Source organism: Quercus lobata, chromosome 4, assembly GCF_001633185.2.
Source record: "Quercus lobata isolate SW786 chromosome 4, ValleyOak3.0 Primary Assembly, whole genome shotgun sequence".
Lineage (NCBI taxonomy): Eukaryota > Viridiplantae > Streptophyta > Magnoliopsida > Fagales > Fagaceae > Quercus > Quercus lobata.
In genome coordinates this window covers 2,735,621-2,754,019 of record NC_044907.1, presented here as the reverse complement: position 1 = coordinate 2,754,019, position 18,399 = coordinate 2,735,621, and the positions used below count along the sequence as shown (strand labels likewise).

The window sequence follows — 18,399 nt, the reverse complement described above, 5'->3', positions numbered from 1 at the left end:
AGGGTTTGGGATTGGGGATTGAGGGAGTGGATTTCGAGAGAGGGGGTGTTAGAGTCGGAGTCGAAGAGAGAGAGGACGGCGAAGCAGTCGAGGGCGGAGAGTTGAGGGAGCTAGCGGACGGCGTCGATGTATTTGGTTTATGGGAATCTGTGGATTTGAGGTGGGTCTCGGAGAGCTGTGCTTGTGGCTGTGGTTGTGGTTGCCATTGTTGGAGTTCCATTCTCTCTAAACCACTGCCGGCCCCCTTCCTCTAGATCTGCTCCAAACCGCCGGCCTAATCTCATTCTCTCCCTCCCTCTCTCTAAACTCTTTTTTTTGGGTAGAGCTCTCTCTAAACTCAGATCATGGTTTAAAAAGGTCTGATAATAAAAAAATAAAAAAATTCGTTTGATGCTTTTGAATAGCTCACTTAAAGAAAAGTAAATACACTTAAAACTAAAACGATCTAATGATAAATTTTTGTTTGGGTTGGTTGAGATGAGAGAATAGTTTGCTTGGTTTGATGATCTCTAAGGTGTTGAATTTGGGTTTTTTCTTCTTGTTTTCATTTATGTCTTAATGATCTGGGTTTGAGTTCTTAGGTTGCTGGGTTTGTGTTCTTGTGATGGATTTGAGTTCTTGGTTGTTGGGTTTGATTTGGGAAGAACATGAAGAACAAGTTGTAAAATGAAGAACAATCTGAAGAACATGAAGAACAATCTTAATTAAGGTGAATTTTGATTTTTAATTCTGTTTTTATTTTTTTTATTTAGTTAAAATTAATAAATTAATTTTTAAAATATATATATGCTGATTTGTCAGGGTGATGTGGCATTTTTTATAATATTTTAATTGTTCCGGCTGCCACCTCAGCTATTTCCGTTGGTTGACTGACGGAAAGGACTAAAACGGAAAGCGTAAATTGGTTTTAGGGACTAAAAATGGAAAAAATAAAATGTAGGGACTAAAATGGAAAAACTTCAAAACATAGGGACTAAAAGTGCAATTGTGCCGCATATAAATTAGTAAAAAAAAATTTAATGTATAAAAAAACCAAAACAAATAATTCAAAAACTGAAATAATTCTAGTATCTCTTAAATAATAAAAAACTGAAGAATTTTGATTTTTTTTTAACTAAAATAATTCAAAAAAAACAAAAACAAATAAATTTTAGTTGAAATTTGTCCCAAAAACGATAAATTTAGTTGTATTTGTAATTTGCTCTAAAAATAAATAAATTTTTTTTTTCAAACATGTTTTCTCACCCTCAAACCCGCTGCTACAGCCCCCGGATTTGTCTCTCTGTCTCTCTCTCAAACCCGCTGGAGCCCCTGGATTTGTCTCTCTGTCAATCAAGCTTTAACATGATTTAAGTTAGTGGAACAGTTGTATAAGATTGCATGGAAGAGGGACATCTACGGGTATCACATAGTTTGATTGACCACAATGACCCCGGTATGATTTGTTGAAAGTTGAAAGAGTTATTTTGGGCTTTACCCAGAAACTTCCATGATATTGCAATTAATGAAAAATTATTGTATCAATCTCAGCATCCAAAAACATTGTGCTAATTTCAAAGAGAGAGAGATTGGAGAAGACGGGTTATTTCAGTATAAATTTGTCACTCTCTCAGCATCCAAAAACATTCACGCTTCCATTTTTTACATAATTTTCTCTCACAAAAAATGGGTTATTTCCCACTCTCTCCCTCAATTTTTCGGCGGATTTTTATTTTTATTTTTCTTGCATCTTTATTTTATCTTGATAAAGTTTTGTATTCTTTAGAAGTCTATTTTGGTTGATGGGATTTAGTTTCATTTTTAAGTTTTTTATTTTATTTTATTTTTTATCACTTTGATTGTTAAATGTTATCATATTGCATTATAAAGAATTAAAGATAGTATATAAAAATATACTATTATTATTGTAGGGACTGAAAATGTTTTGGACCCAAAACGCGGCTGGGCTCAAATGCTAACGGCCCGAACAATAAATTTTTAGAAAGTGGGCAGAAGAACTAGATTTATCCTAGAAGAGAAATGATCAGGTTTAACGTTCTAAGACAGTTCCATGCAAGTGCTATCAACAATCTCCCTTTTCTCAAGCTCACCCTATTTGTTTCATCTGATTTTCCTTAAAAGTAATATTGTACAGGAGTTCCAATCCCTCTCTCATTGCATTCTTCCATGTTATATACTACCATCTTGGTGTCATCTTCACAACACACGTGTAGGATGGATTCGGGGGATTCCTTCTTGTCCCATCTAACACTTCCTGAAACCTTCAACCAGTAGCTGTAAGGCTGCTTCATCACTGTTCAGGCATCACTTCCACATTAATATGGCCAGAGAGTTGGTTAAGAGGCAATTAATGCGGAGGCAGCAGTTGTTGAAGATATTTGTTTTTCTTTCTTTTCTTACCCTTGGCCCAATGTCCCACCTTTAGTGGTAATGTAGTTTCGAAGTGAGTCTGTGATGATATGGCATTCAAGTCGGCCTTGGACACATATTGCCGAGAAGGATTTTGTCCTCGGATGAATACTGGACCCATCTCATGTGGTATCTACTCCTCTTTTCATTTGGTTTCCCTTATAACCTTATGTGGGCATTCTCGGATGGTCTAATGTCCTCAGATAGGGCCACAGGCCCAGTTAACACTATTTTAATAATAATTATTAGTTAACTGGCCCCCACAATTATGGGTCTGTTTGGATAGAACTTATTTTGCTGAAATTGAAAACTTAAAAAACTGAAAACACTGTAGCAAAATAATTTTTAAATGTGTGAATAGTGCTGTGAGACCCATTTTTAATGAAAAAATTGATAAAAAATGAAATTTGTGGGTCCATGAACAGTGCACGGATCCACTGATTGACAGAAAAGTCAAAAAAACAGGGCCAAACAGTACTCTACTGTTCGCTTGTCCCCTGAAAGTCTGAAACGCGTGTAGAAAAAAAAAAAAAAAAAAAAAAAAAAAAAAAAAAAAAAAAAAAAAAAAGCAAAACGCAAAACGCAAAAGTAACGTGGATCCAAACTTACACTATATTACATAGAATGATTTGGATAAGTTAGTATTTATTGTTATATATTTTATTTTTGCCTTTTTCTCATATATTTTTATTCAACATTTAAATTCAACCACATCTTCCATATATATCATTAAATTATTTATATTTTCTCTCCTTTTTATTTAAAAAAAATAAAAATATAATATTTTGCCTTAATTAAATAAACAAAATTGTCCTCGTTAAGTGGAGTAATGCTAGGAAAACACTCATTCTCACATCCAATGCATCAAAGCAAAAATGAAATACAAAACAAATCAAGTTAGAAACACTAATTTTTTTTATAAAAAAACTAATAAGGCATATTTGATGTCATAGAATCATCATCAAATTTTTGAAAACGATAGGTTGCCAATTGGGGGGGGGGGAGAGAGAGAGAGAGATGGTAAAGAAAAAAAACAATACAAAGTGTTTCATACTTATAAGTTTGTAGCTATAGTATTTTTTATTATAAACTTTGTATTATTTAAGAAAGCCTAAACCACGAATGTCAAAAACTTCACATCCATGGTGTCTTTCCACTCACCACACCATGTGATTTTTTTTTTTAATACTAATATTAAAAAAAAAAAAAATGTTAAAGTTTAGACCCTAGGAAAACTTAGTCTGTTTAATCTAATAAGTGTGTTCATGTGAACACTGGACTAACACATAGCTACTTTTTGTGCTTTCTTAACTTGTAAGTGATTTCTTGGAAAAAGCTTCAAAGTGAACAATAAACACTAATTCATATCTCTGGCATTTTGAACTTTGCATTATTTAAGAACACCTAGACCATAACAGTCAAAACTTCACATTCATGGTGTCTTTCCACTCACTACCATCAGAATTTTTTTAATACTAATATTTTTATTCTCAATTAAAAATGCAAAATTCATCAAGCACCAAAAGGCTTGTAAGACAAATCTATCAACAACCATTTGAAAAAAAATCATAATTAATATTTTAAAATAAGATTTACCAAAAAATAACCACCGGATTAATATTTTTGCATATAATTATTTTTTTATCAAGACATACATCATGGGCATAATACTAATATATGTCGTAAAACAAAAAGATTTTAAAAATTTTGGGGAGAAAGATTGTGTTGTATTAATTCAAATAGAGAAAGAGAGTAGACTGGCACAATTTTTGAGGAGAACAGTGTAGTTGTGGAAATTTTCAACCAATTCTTTGCCCCACCAAGCACTCTGAGGGAGAGAGGAGATAAACAAGTTTGGCATGGTGTACGAAATTTCCAACCCTTCATTTGACGTTTTAGTAGTAGATTGCAGATCACGCACATGTAGAAAATTTCCCAGAAACCTACCTTAGAGCATAAAAGAGGACAAACAACTTCTTATCATATTGCTTTGTGACCAATTTTTTTCTTTTTGTTGAATATTGCAACCCATTCATTATAATGTTCTTTTTACATTGCTTTTCACAAGCTTTTTAAGTGATTTTTACATTACTTTTTGACTAGCTACAAAGGTTTTTATTTTACATTACTTTTTGACTAGAAATAACGGTTTACATCATTTAATAAAGAGTTAAATAAATCTTAACTCAAACTCAACTTGGGTTCCATATAAGATAGAAAATTAAATGATCTTAGAATTTTAATACTCAGGTTGATTCAGTTTAGCACAATTACAACCTATCTCACAAAACCTGAGAATACTTTATTATTGCCCATGTTATTGAAACAAATTTAAACATATTTTGAGGAGGACCTGAGTTTTAAGTTTCAAGAAGTGAAAATCACAACCGTCCTATCATTTTTCCTGGGATATATTTATGGTGAAATTACCAATTCAAAAAATTCTCCCACAAAAGTTGGCATACACCTTGTATTTAGTTGAGAAACAGAGAAAAGGATTTGCTTGTTGAAAAGAATTGCTATTCTCGTAGAAGATTTTGTACCAATTAAAAATTGCATTGTTGATCAGCGGAATGATTAGTAGTCATTTTGAATTTAAAGCCTTACATATTTGATATTCCGTGGGATGTACGTTGACCAAATAGCTATAGCCATTTACTGTAGGTTATCTTTGTCTAATGGCAAAAATATTCCAACAGTAATTTCCTTTGTCAATGTTTGCGTGAATTACTACATTATTTCCCTGGTTAATGTTTGTATGAATATCAGTGTATGCAGTATTTGTTTGTATTATTTCTCAATGCAAATCTCCAACATGTAATTCCGACATGTGTACCAATGTTGGGGTGCTCATATTCACTTGTGTTAAGAAAAAAAAATCTTATCATATGTTCATCTTTCTGCAAAGCCTTTTTTTTTTTGGCGGGGGGTGTGGGGGGACTTTCCACAAAACATTTAAACTAGCAACTATGTACTTTTGTTTTCTCTATGGTTTCTTTTTCCTTTTCCTTTTCCTCTTTTTACTAATAGAATATAATTGAAGCTAATTCTTCAAATGCGTAGCCCAAGGTTCAAGGTTATATATAGGTCATAAAGAATAGCAAGAAACAATTTCAAAATAAAATTATAAAGTATTTGTGCATCACGGGAATATCATCTAGTCTATATTTATATATTACTAAAAACTGAAGCGAAACATTTATTATTACTGAACTCCTGATGTGTTACCTCATCGCCACATAATTATTGTTTTTTTATTCCTTTTTTTTTTTTACAAAAAATATATATAAATAGATTATTGATTTTACATATTCATTTTTGTTGATTTTAACGCCTATGTGTGTGTGTGTGTGTGTGTGTATATATATATATATTGTAAGGACTGAAATTGGATTCATCCCAAGACCGGATTGGGCTCAAACGTTAACGGCCGAAACAATAAATTTATAGAGCGTGGGTAGAATAACTAGATTTATCTCGGAGAAAAAAACGATTAATCTTAACGATTCAAGATGATATGACACAGACCAGATTATTGAATTTCTCGTCAGGACCAAACATGTTAATTCCTTTCATATAGTTTTCTTCCAGAAGTCTATTGTATCCGAGTTCCGATCCCCCCTCTCAATGCATTCTTCTATGTTATATACTGCCATCTTGGTGTTATCTTCACCACACACGTGTAGGTTAGATTCGGGGGATCCCTTCCTGTCTCATCCAACACTTCCTGGAACCTTCAATCAGTAGCTGTAAGGCTGCTTCATCACTGTTCAGGCATCACCTTCACATTAATGCGGTCAGAGAGTTGGTTGAGAGACAATTAATGCGAAGGCAGCAGTTGTTGAAGATATTTGTTTATCTTTCTTTTCTTACCCTTGGCCCAATGCCCCACCTTTAGTGGTAATATAGTTTTGAAGTGAGTTTGTGACGATACGGCGTTTAGGTCGGCCTCGGACACATATTGCCAAGAAGGATTTTTTCCTCGGACGAATATTGGACCCATCTCATGTGATATCTACTCATCTTTTCATTTAGTTCCCCTTATAACCTTATATGGACCTCCTCGGATGGTTTAATGTTCTCAGATGGGGCCACAGGCCCAGTTAACATGGTTTTAATAATTATTGATTAATTGGCCCCCACATATATATATATATATATATATATATTTTTTTTTGACATTCACTTATTTTTTAAATATTTACACTTTCTTCAACCTTTCTTCTTTCCTTAACTTTTTTATATCCTTACTACCCTTTACTTTAATATTACTATTCATCTTTCCCTTCATCTTCCTTTATTTCTCTCATCTTATTCACTCCCTCTTACTATAAACTTGCCATTCTCTCTTCCATTCTTTGCATATTTTTCTCTCACAAAAAAGCTCTCTCTCTCTCTCTCTCTCTCTCTCTCACGCAATGTTTTGGTTGATTTTTATTTTTATTGCATCTCTGTTTTAGGTTGATAAATTTTTGTGTTTTTTAGAACTCTAATTTAGTTTGATACGATTTAGTTTTGTGTTTTGTGTTTTAAGTTATTATTATTTTTTTCTTTGTCTTTGATTGTTATAAAAATATAAAGATAGTAGATAAATATATAATAGTATTCCATTACATAGCATAATTTGGATAATTTAGTGTTTATTGTTATATCTTTTAATTTTTGTTATTTTTTTCTTCTCATCTTATTTTATTCAATGTTGAAATTCAACCACATCCTCCCTATCACTAAATAATCTATATTTTCTCTCTTTTTATTTTAAAAAATAAAATGTAATATTTTACTTAAATTCAAATAAGAGGAAATTGTGCTCATCAAATTGTACTCATTTTTTTAACATTTACACTTTCTCCTTCCCTTTACCTTTTCATCTCCCCAAACACTTTACCTTGATATCACTCTTCCTCTTTCCTTTTATCTTCCTTTGTTTTGTATTTTTTTTTATCATCTTCTTAGTATAAATTTGTCATTCACTCTTTCATTTTTTACATAATTTTCTCTCACAAAAAGGGGTTGTTTTCCACTCTTTCTCCTTCAATTTTTTGGTGGATTTTTATTTTTATTTTTCTTGCATCTTTATTTTTGCTTGATAAAGTTTTGTATTCTTTAGAAGTCTATTTTGGTTGATGGGATTTAGTTTTGTGTTTTAAGTTTTTTTTTTTTTAATCACTTTGATTGTTAAATGTTATCATATTGCATTATTAGGAATTAAAGATAGTATATAAGAATATACTATTATTATATTACATAGAATGATTTGGATAAGTTAGTATTTATTGTTATATATTTTATTTTTGCCTTTTTCTCATATAATTTTATTCAACATTTAAATTCAACCACATCTTCCATATATATCATTAAATTATTTATATTTTCTCTCATTTTTAATTTTTAAAAAATAAAAATATAATATTTTGCCTAAATTAAATAAATAAAATTGTCCTCATTAAGTGGAGTAATGCTAGAGAAACACTCATTCTCACAGCCAATGCATCAAAGGAAAAATGAAATACAAAACAAATCAAGTTAAAAACACTAATTTAAAAAAAAAAAAACTAATAATGCATATTTAATGTCATAGAATCATCATCAAATTTTGGAAAACAATAGGTTGCCAAGGGGGGGGGGGGAGAGAGAGAGAGAGAGAGATGGTAAAGAAAAAAAAACAATACAAAGTAATAGAGAGTAGATAAAGAAAAAAAAAATAGCAAACGTCAATTAGTAACCATTGATTAGAAAACAAAGAGGTTATAAGGAGAAGTAAAAAAAAAATAAAAAAAAAATAGAGATTACTGTATAAAGAACATTTAAAACTTTACAGTGTAATAAAATAAACCGTTAGATTTACTTAAAAAATTAAATCAACAATCAACAATTAAATATAATCATAGTACTAAATTTAAATTAAAAACTAATCAAACTCTAACTATGGAAACTATATTAATCATAACCAAAAAAGAGATATTCTCTGATAATAGTAGAAATTACATAAGAAATAAAGTCAGAAAATTTTAAAATCTCTTTTTTCATATTTCATTTAACCTTATTTATAATATATATATATATATATATATATATATAAAATTTTCATACACTATCATTTTTGAAAATATAATGAACAATGCTATCTCTCATTTAACGTCTTTGTTATGCAAATCATCAATTAGTAAATATATGATAATGGTAAGAAGCATTATAAATGAGATTACTAAAAAAAATATATAAAATTAATTAGTCACTATTATTATGGAGTAGTAATTTATAATTTTACGAATCCAAAGAAGTGGAATATATAAAGTTTTCTTAAATGTTTGTGTAAAGATTCACATTATATGTGTGTGTGTTTGTGTAAAGGTAAAAAAAAATGTATATTTATGGTTTTTATTAACTTAAAAACTAATGAAAAACCAATGGTTAATAACTAAAATTATAGTATTAATAAAATATTTAATCAGATCATCCTAAAAAAATTATTATACACAACGCGCGGGTATGCGACTAGTATATATATATAAAAGTAGAGACCTCATGCAAGAGAGCATAAGATTCTGCCACGTGGCGCTCTATTAAAGCAACTTTTGCATTTGACCTTCCACCTCACCTCTTAAAAAATGGAATTTTAACATCTTTTTTGAAATTGAAAGGATGCAGGTTATTTAATTGCTTCAGTGAAAACCATTGAACCAATTCACTTCTCTTTTCAATTGAAGTTAAATAAAAACAACACTAATTGTCACATAGTAAAACAAAAGAAAAATGTATTGGACTTAGGAAGCACTAATTGCATATGCTAACCTTGCGTTTCTCTTTCAATGTTTTAGAGAATTAAGCTCCACCATAGGATATTTATCTATATAGAAACAAAAAAAGACTCGAATGAGAATTAAAAAATAAAATACTTATTTGAAGCCTTTTGTCAAACACCTGGCGAATCTAGTAATTTGCTTTTACTAACATAACCCTAAATATTATCAACCCATACATACCCTACAGCTTAGGCCTAATGAGTTCGGAGCAAAATGATCAAATGTATGGGAAAAAGTGGAGATAAAAATAGATGACAAGAGGTTAGAAGAGATTGTGTCAAAGTTCAAGCATTCCAAAAGACAGGTTTAGGAGAGAGTAAACTAATGTGGCACTCAATAGAAAAGTTTTCCTGGAAGAACGTAAAGAGTCTTTCAATTTTAAGTGCCGTAAAGTCTGGTTTTTAAAGTCAAAATCTAAGAAAATTATTGAATACTTTAAGAGTATTATATATATGTACTTCTCTTCTTTTATATGAATTGTGAGTCTCATTATAAATTTAATTTGTAATTTTTTATTATAAACTTACGGCAAAATTACACTTTTGTGCCTACCTCAGTCCCTGAAAACAGAAAATCATTTCCATTTTGGTCATTGTTGTCGACCTACTAATTGAAAAGTCCTACGTGACAGACGGAGTGCGTTGTTGCACAATTAATGCTGATGTAGCTATTAGAATAAGATAGATGCTACGTTCATAATATTTTTACAACAAATCACAGGTGATTAGTTGTTAATGGTTCAAATTTGAACCTAACACTAAGATTACTTTTTTACCATAACAATAACAACCAGTAACAACTTGTTACTTAACATTTGTTATAAAAATATTGTGAAAATGTTATGGACATATCATTTCTCATTAGGATAATATTAAAAAAAAATTATTTGGCATTTAAAAATTGCCACATCAGCATATAAATTAGTAAAAAAAAAAAAATTTTTTTAATGTATCAAAAACCAAAACAAATAATTCAAAAACTGAAATAATTCTAGTATCTCTTAAATAATAAAAAACTGAAGAATTTTGATTTTTTAAAACTAAAATAATTCAAAAAAAAAGAAATAAAATTTAGTTGAAATTTGTCCCAAAAACGATAAATTTAGTTGTATTTGTAATTTGCTCCAAAAATAAATAATTTTTTTTTTTTCAAACTAGTTTTCTCTCCCTCAAACCCGCTGCTGGAGCCCCTGGATTTCTCTCTGTCAATCAAGCTTTAACATGATTTAAAGTTAGTGGAACAGCTGTATAAGATTGCGTGGAAGAGGGACATCTACGTGTTGAAAGTTGAAAGAGGTTTTTTGGGCTTTACCCAGAAACTTCCATGATATTGCATTTAATGAAAAATTATTGTATCAATCTCAGCATCCAAAAACATTGTGCTAATTTCAAAGAGAGAGAGAGAGAGAGTGGAGAAGACGGGCTCAAATGATAATGTTACGTAATGTGAAAGTTTCTAATCCCATTTTTTTTTTTCCACCAAACAGTGTTAATGTCAGAGAGTCTCAGTCTTCCGTGAAATATTGTGCTGTGTTAATTCAAAGAGAGAAAGAGAATAAACTGATACAACTTTTGAAGGGAACAGTATAATTGTGGAAATTTTCAACTAATTTTTCGTCTTACCAAACACTTTAAGGGAGGGAGAAGACAAACAAGTTTGGTATTGTGTACGAAATTTCCAATCTTTCTCTTGATGTTTTAAGAGTAGATTGCAGATTACGCATATATAAAAAATTTTCCAAAAACCTTTGTTAGAGCATAAAAGAGAATAAATAATTTTTTATCATATTACTTTGTGACCAGATTTTTTTTTCTAGCTATTATGATCCATGTATTATAAAGTTCTTTTTACATTACTTTTCAAAAACTTTTTAAGTAAATTTTACATTATTTTTTAACTAGCTTTAAACGATTATATTTTACATTACTTTTTGACTGGTAATGACCCCGGTATGGTTCGTTGAAGGTTCAAAGAGTTATTCTGGGCTTTACTCAGAAACTTCCAGGATATTGCAATTCAAGTAAAATGCGTGTCACTTTTTGAAAGCGAGACTACTTAAAGCCTAGCCTCTTGCATTCATTCACTCACCCTCAATTCCTAACTCGTCCTTCACTTTCCTCACTTTATTTTGACACTGCTTTCACAGCTTTCTTTCTCCTCCTCCTTTCAACTTTTTTCAACTTTCTGCTCGTAAATCCCCATGGCCTCATCTCACCAACCCAAGGACTTTGATGTTTTCTTGAGTTTCCGAGGTGAAGATACTCGCCGGGGTTTTGTAAGCCATTTACATAAGGCTCTGACTCAACGGTGTATTCGAACTTTCATTGATGATAACCTCCATAGGGGAGAAAACATATCTGACGAGCTTCTCAAAACCATTGAAAACTCAAGCGCGTCAATAATTGTATTTTCTAAAAACTATGCATCCTCTAGTTGGTGTTTGGATGAACTTTCTAAGATCATGAAGTGTAGCAAAAAAGTGCTACCAGTTTTCTATCAAGTGGATCCATCTGAAGTTCGTAAGCAAACAGGGGATTTTGGAAACGAACTGACTGAGCTTGAAAAAAAAATTGAAGACAAGACAAAGGTACAAAGGTGGAGGGACGCTTTAAGTAGAGCAGCCAGTATTTCTGGCTGGGACGAGAAAAACAGGTATTTGTATTCTACTACGTATTCTTTTTGAAGTGTTCTACTACGTATTCTTGTTTGTTGATCAGGGCCGGCTCAACATATTTAGGGGCTTTAGGCAAAAATGTTAAGTGAGATCTTTTTATATTTAAATATTAATCTAATAATATATATATTAAATATTTTATTTAAAATTTATTTTTCTTATTTTTAGAAATACAAAATTATTAATTAAGTTTTTATATTTAAGTACTTTTAATATTTTTTTAATTGATAATATAATTAATTCTTTTTTTTTTTTATGGGTGATAATATAACTAATTCACTTAATGTAATAAAACAATAGAATCTGATTATTATAATTTTTTTAAAATCGTGACCACTTTAAAGTCTAAACCTCCCTAAATAAAAATTAATTTAATACATAAACCAATAAATAAGTGTTATTATAATATAAATGTGTTAATATGATACACATAAAATTATTAATTGATATAATAATTTATAATAATAGATAAAGCTCGAAGCCGTGTTCATAAAAAAAAATAAAAAATAAGTGAGAAATCGTGTTAAGTAATGACTGTGGGCTGCACTGCACAGTTATGTACTGTGCAGCTTGTGCAGTGCAGATGTGACTCATGTGAGCAGGCCAGCAGGGCCTGTACTATAGTCTATAGCTAAGTTTTAAAGCAAAAAAACGTGTCCTAAGCAGAAAAGGGTCTTAGCAAAAAAAATGTGTCCCGTGATGGGACTCCCAGCAATGAAATAAACTAAAAATATATACAATTTAAGTTAAATAAATAGAAGACTAGTCTTCATTTTCGGAAAGACAGAGAGGGGATGAGCTAAAGAAGATTACCTCCGGTAGAAAAAATTCAAGCTATACTGACTGACTAACTGAGTTTATGTAAAAAGATCAAGAATCAAGACGAAGATAAAGAAGAGAAAGGTAAGAATATAGATGGAGAGTCAGAGAAATGAGAGATTTTTCTTTTGTTTTTAAAGTTTATAATATCTATTTTAGCATATTTCAAGATAATTATGTTGTATTATTAATGAGTTTGTCTGGTATTAATTTTGATTTTAGCATATTTCAAGAATGAGTTTATAAATTTGTCTCTTAAAATTTAATTTTGTTAGCTTCAGTTTGACTATTTTTATTTTTTTATTTTTTTAATTTTCTGCATTTTAGGATATAATGGGTATTTTTTAATGTATTTTATTGATCAATGCTTAAAATTTTTTTAATTAAAATAAGAAGATAAATATATTATATATACAATTTTTTTTTTTTTTTTTTACAAGCGAGACCTTCTTTGATTTGGGGGCCTTAGGTGATTGCATCAATTGCATCACCTATTGAGCTGGCCCTGTTGTTGATCTTCAGGAGTTTTAATGTTTTTGTGATGTCCATTAAATTTTATTGTTAATTAAACAACAACTAGAATTAATTGTTAGCTTTTATTTTCTCTTTAAATTTTACTAAATTATGAAAGTAAAATTTTCTTGTCACATCTTTTATACAATGCTTTTTTTTTTTGAGAAGAATCATTTATACTAAGCTAGTTAGCTATAGATTAAAGATGGAAATAAAAGAACTTAATATTAGATTACTTACCATTAATAATAAGGAAATTCACCCGTCATAATATTTGGAAAAATTTTAAAGAAAAAAACTTAATTCATATTTTCTAAGCATGTAGTGAGATCCAGTAAGATTATGTTGTCATCTAAGTGGACTTTTAATGCCACTTCATCCCAAAAGCTAATTGCTACCCAAAAAAAAAAGAATTAAATAAAAATTTTCAATCTGAGTTGCATGTTGCTTACTTCACCTAACAACACTTCAACTGTGATGTAAAAATTAAACATCTTGCATTCGGTTTATGTTATTTATTTTTCATAGTCCAACTCGTTACATGTGTTAATTAAATGCTCTATGAATGACAGTGGCACTGAATCTGAACTTGTCCAAAAAATTGTTGAAGAGATCTTAAATTCTGATATCATTCAGATGCCATCAAATGATGCTACAATGCTGGTTGGAATGAATTCTCGCATGGAGGCGGTGACAAAACTTTTAAAAATTGAATCAAATGATGTTCGCATGGTAGGGATCACTGGCCTTGGTGGAATAGGCAAAACTACAATTGCAAAAGAGATTTATAAGAGCTTTTCAAATCATTTCGAAGCAAAAAGTTTTGTGGAGAATGTTAGAGAGTGGTCAAAGACAGAGCAAGGCAAAATCCATTTACAAGAGACTCTTCTTAAGGGTATCTCAGAGGAAAAGAATTTGAGGGTGAGTACTCTATATGAAGGAATCACAACGATAAATAGAATTCTTCGCCTAAAAAGGGTTCTTATCATTCTTGATGATGTGGATAATGCCGACCAGATAGAAACATTGCTCGGACAATGTGAATGCTTTGCATTTGGAAGTAGGATCATTCTGACAACAAGAAATAAAAGCTTGCTAACTGATCGAAATGGTCTTTCAACCCATTTCTACGAGGTTGAGGAATTAGATGAAGATGAAGCTATTGAACTCTTTCGTAAGCATGCCTTCCTAAGTAACAAAGTCCCTGAAGATTATTTGGAACCTGTGAAACAAGCTATAAGTTATGCCAAAGGCCTTCCTCTAGCTCTAAAAGTAATGGGTTGTGATTTGTGTGGGAAACCAATAGATGAATGGAATGAGGCGATAGATTATTATGAAACAAATCTTCATGAAAATATTCAAAAAATACTAAGAAGAAGTTATGAAGGATTAACCGAAGATGAAAAGAATATTTTCCTTGATATTGCATGTTTCTTCAAGGGATATGACATGAGTTATAATATGATTAAGGAAGTACTGGAAGCTTGTGGTTTAAAACCATATGGTATTCGAAAACTTATTGGTAAGTGTCTCTTGACTACTGATCGAGATTGTTATTATTTGTCGATGCACGACTTATTACAACAAATGGGTATGGACATTGTTCGACAAGAAGCACCACAAAATCCTGGGGAACGTAGCAGGCTATGGTCTTTTGAGGAAGTTCTTGGTGTATTAACTGAAGATATGGTATGTATGTTATTTTGGTACACTTCCTCCCTTTACTTCACATGAGAGATGTATTACACTTGTAAGGACGCGATTCGTGACGGACCGTGACGGTGTCGGGTTCGCACGTAAAAAGGCCCCTAACAATATCATTTGTAGAGCGTGGGTTTGAAAGGCTAGGCCTTGGTTGACAGGCGGTGGGTTTTCGCGGTGTTCGTGCGAGCTTAAGTTTCTCTACACCCCTGGAGTCTTTCTCCTGGAGGTGGGCTGGGAGGCTCAGGTTTCTGGCCATTTTTCCCAACCCCTCTATTAGGTTACTTCTTTTTCCTTTTATATTCGCCTGCGTTCATTGTCCTTCGTCCACGTATAGGGTCAATCTTACCAAAATTGATACTTGTCCCATCAGCCCATATTCAAAGTCGTTGGGGGTGGTTGTAAAAGTCAAAAACTGCGGCTCTGTCAGGTTCAGAGCATTGAATGGCAGTAAGGGCAGCTTTCCCTGGATATTTTAGATCTTTTGTCCTGGTTTCGGTCCTATACCGTTTCTGCCCTCCTTTCAGGGGGGGAACTTTGGGTCTGCTGAGGACTGAGCCGTCCTCGGCGATGTCTATAGGCTATTTGGTCGAGTTCGGGCCATAGCCCTCCTCGGCTTGGGCCTTCGGATTTTCCCCAGGTAGATGGGCCCGGCCCGTAAATCGTTTGGGCCCCACAACACTTTTTCCCCTTTATTTATTTATTTATTCTGAATATTATTTTTGTTTAAAGTTTATTAACTATTATATGTTTTGGTGATTCACTTACCCTATTGTTCAACTAGGGTTCAGATAAAATTCGAAGCATGATATTGCGGTCGCCTAAATCAGAACCAGAAGAGGTGCAATTAAAGGCACAATTTTGTAAGATGAAAAATCTTAGATTGCTTTTGATTCGTGATGTACGTTGTTGCAATGGACCCCTTGAATGTCTTCCCAATGGATTAAGCTTGCTTGATTGGCCTGAATATCCATTTTCTTCGTGGCCACCAAATTTTTCTCCTAAAAAACTGGTTGTGCTCAAGATTCCTTTTATCCTATTAAAGGAACCAGTACTCAAGCAGGTATGATCATTAGCATTTATAAATTATTATTTTTTCAATGTTTTTAATTTTTAATTTATTTATATATACATCTTTAAAGATTAAACCATGTTTTAACTTTCAATTTTTTTTTTCTACAGAATTTTGTATCCGTGACATATGTGGACTTCAGTCGGTGCAATCTGATTACGAAAATACCTAACTTATCAATGACCCCAAATGTAACGACATTGAAACATCAATGGTGTACAAATTTAGTTGAGATTGATGACTCCGTGGGGCGTCTTGATAAGCTTAAAGAGTGGGACCTTCAAGGTTGCGGAAAACTTGAAACTCTTCCGAACTGTCTCACGATGAAATCTCTTACATCATTTCATCTAGTAGACTGCAAGAGGATTAAGAAGTTCCCAAATATCTTGCACGAAATGAAAGATGTTAAATATTTACATCTTCCTGGGAACTGTACTAATGAATTGCCTCTGTCATTTGGGAAATTGATTGGGCTTAAGGGCTTATATATATCATCGAATTCAGGAGAGGCACATCTTCCGGGTAGCATCTATAATTTACAAAATATAAAGGAGCTTGATTTTGATGGCAATGTCATATTTCCAAAGAATGTGGAGATTGATAGACAGCCAATGTGCAATTCTCCTGGTTGCTCTTCCAAATGTGTTTTTCCAAGGTTGAAACAACTACGATTTTTTGGCTGTACAATTCGCTCAGAAATAGAATTTATTTTGAATTATTGTTGCCCCCTCCAACTGGAAGAGTTAGTCATCAACGGCAGCAAAGTTGTCACCCTCCCAGGAAGCATGAGCAGATTTGAGAGATTACATGATCTTTTAATTCATTATTGCGATGAGTTTCAGGAAATCCCAAGGCTTCCGCATAGTATAAGACGTGTAGAAGTAGTACATTGCCACTCGCTGGATTTACAATCATTCTTTCAGGTATATCTCTCTCTTAAAGATATTAAGAAACTATTTGTGTTACCTTCACAAATACTACATGATTTGCTAAGATGTAACTTATTGAATTTGCTAATTCCCTGCAGCTGCTCCTAGAAATCATGGGGCTTCCACCAAATCTACCACCATGTTTAGGTGTAGCAAGCTACATGTTAAGGTCGCAACTGCGGCTTGTACACTCATCTCCAATGTTCATATGTTATCTAGACGTCCTTTGTGAATATAGTTTTGAGGTAACAGGAGATGAGAATGATATTCCAAGTTGGTTCAACCATCAAAGGGATGGAAATATAATATCATTCTCGATTGGTCCCGAATTTCCAACAATTGCTCTCTGCATTGCTTTTGGAATACAAGATTCTTTTTGTGAGTTTGATTATTATGTCATCATTTCCATCAATGGTAGTGCACGAAAGTTTGAAAGAAAATTCATTGCAATAGAAAGGAGCTTTGGGCGTCTGAGTTTTTCCTGTAGACCTCAGAGCTCATTGCAGGAACTATTTCGGGACTTGCAACTAACTGATCGGAATCATGTTGAGATCCTGTGTGTACCTTTTCATCCTTCAGAAATTGCTCCCATCGTTGAAAGGATAGGAGTCCATGTAGAATGCAATTGCCCGAGATTTGACTCATCAAATGTTATTCTGTTTGATTTGTGCTCATCTTCAGTGGCCCAACCTGGAACGCCTGTAACACCAACGTTGTTTGAAGAACATTGTACTATGTGGTACCGGCGCCTTCCATACTGCAATATTTCCCGGCAAGATCAGCAGGAAAATCCTTAAGAACATCTAAGCACCTTCACATATTTTATTTGAGGTAAAAGTTCTAATCTCTTTTTATAGGTTTTATGCTATTGTTTGTGGTTTTTTTTATCTAAGTTTTGATAAGGATACCCATATGATTTGTGAGCATGGGAAGTGATATTTATGTGTTTATATGTATGGGTTTTGTATTGGTGGAATTATTTGATGAGTGGGTTTATGGTTGTGCTAATGGTGGCCATCTAAGGTTTATTTATGTTGGAAATTTGGTGGATCCTATAGCCCTTCTCTCATGTTTCTTTTTTGTTATGAAGATGCTGAAAAGGATGATTGCAAGGGCAGCAAGAGGCATTCTTATTGTGTTTCAGGTGGGAAAGGAAATTGAGATTTCAAACTTCATTATAGATGATCCCTGCATCATCTTCTATTGGGAATTTAACTGAGCTTGGTTATCTTAGTTTTCTGCTTCTTTGCATTGAGACATTTCTGCATTAAAAAAGAATATGGGTTCAAGTCAATTGGTTTGAGTGGAAGATGAATTGGCAGATATTGTAGGCTGAAAGTTAGGTTCTCTTCCCATGCGAAATTAACTTTCTAATTGCTGCAAGGATCTTTGTTTTAGGCTGCTTGGAATTTGATGATTGAACAAATATGGGCATTAAATTCTATCAATATATATATATATATATATATATATATA

At 32.2% G+C, this 18,399-nt stretch overlaps 1 protein-coding gene across 1 annotated transcript; it reads left to right on the top strand.

Moving 5' to 3' along the window:
* The first annotated feature begins 11,254 nt into the window (after nucleotides 1-11,254).
* On the top strand, nucleotides 11,255-17,725 carry LOC115983550 (disease resistance-like protein DSC1). The gene is made up of 5 exons (XM_031106254.1): nucleotides 11,255-11,867; nucleotides 13,794-14,910; nucleotides 15,707-15,985; nucleotides 16,105-16,917; nucleotides 17,022-17,725. Exons 1-5 carry the CDS (start codon nucleotides 11,416-11,418, stop codon nucleotides 17,718-17,720), a joined length of 3,360 nt encoding a protein of 1,119 aa, XP_030962114.1. The 5' UTR covers nucleotides 11,255-11,415; the 3' UTR covers nucleotides 17,721-17,725.
* Nucleotides 17,726-18,399: the final 674 nt, after the last annotated feature.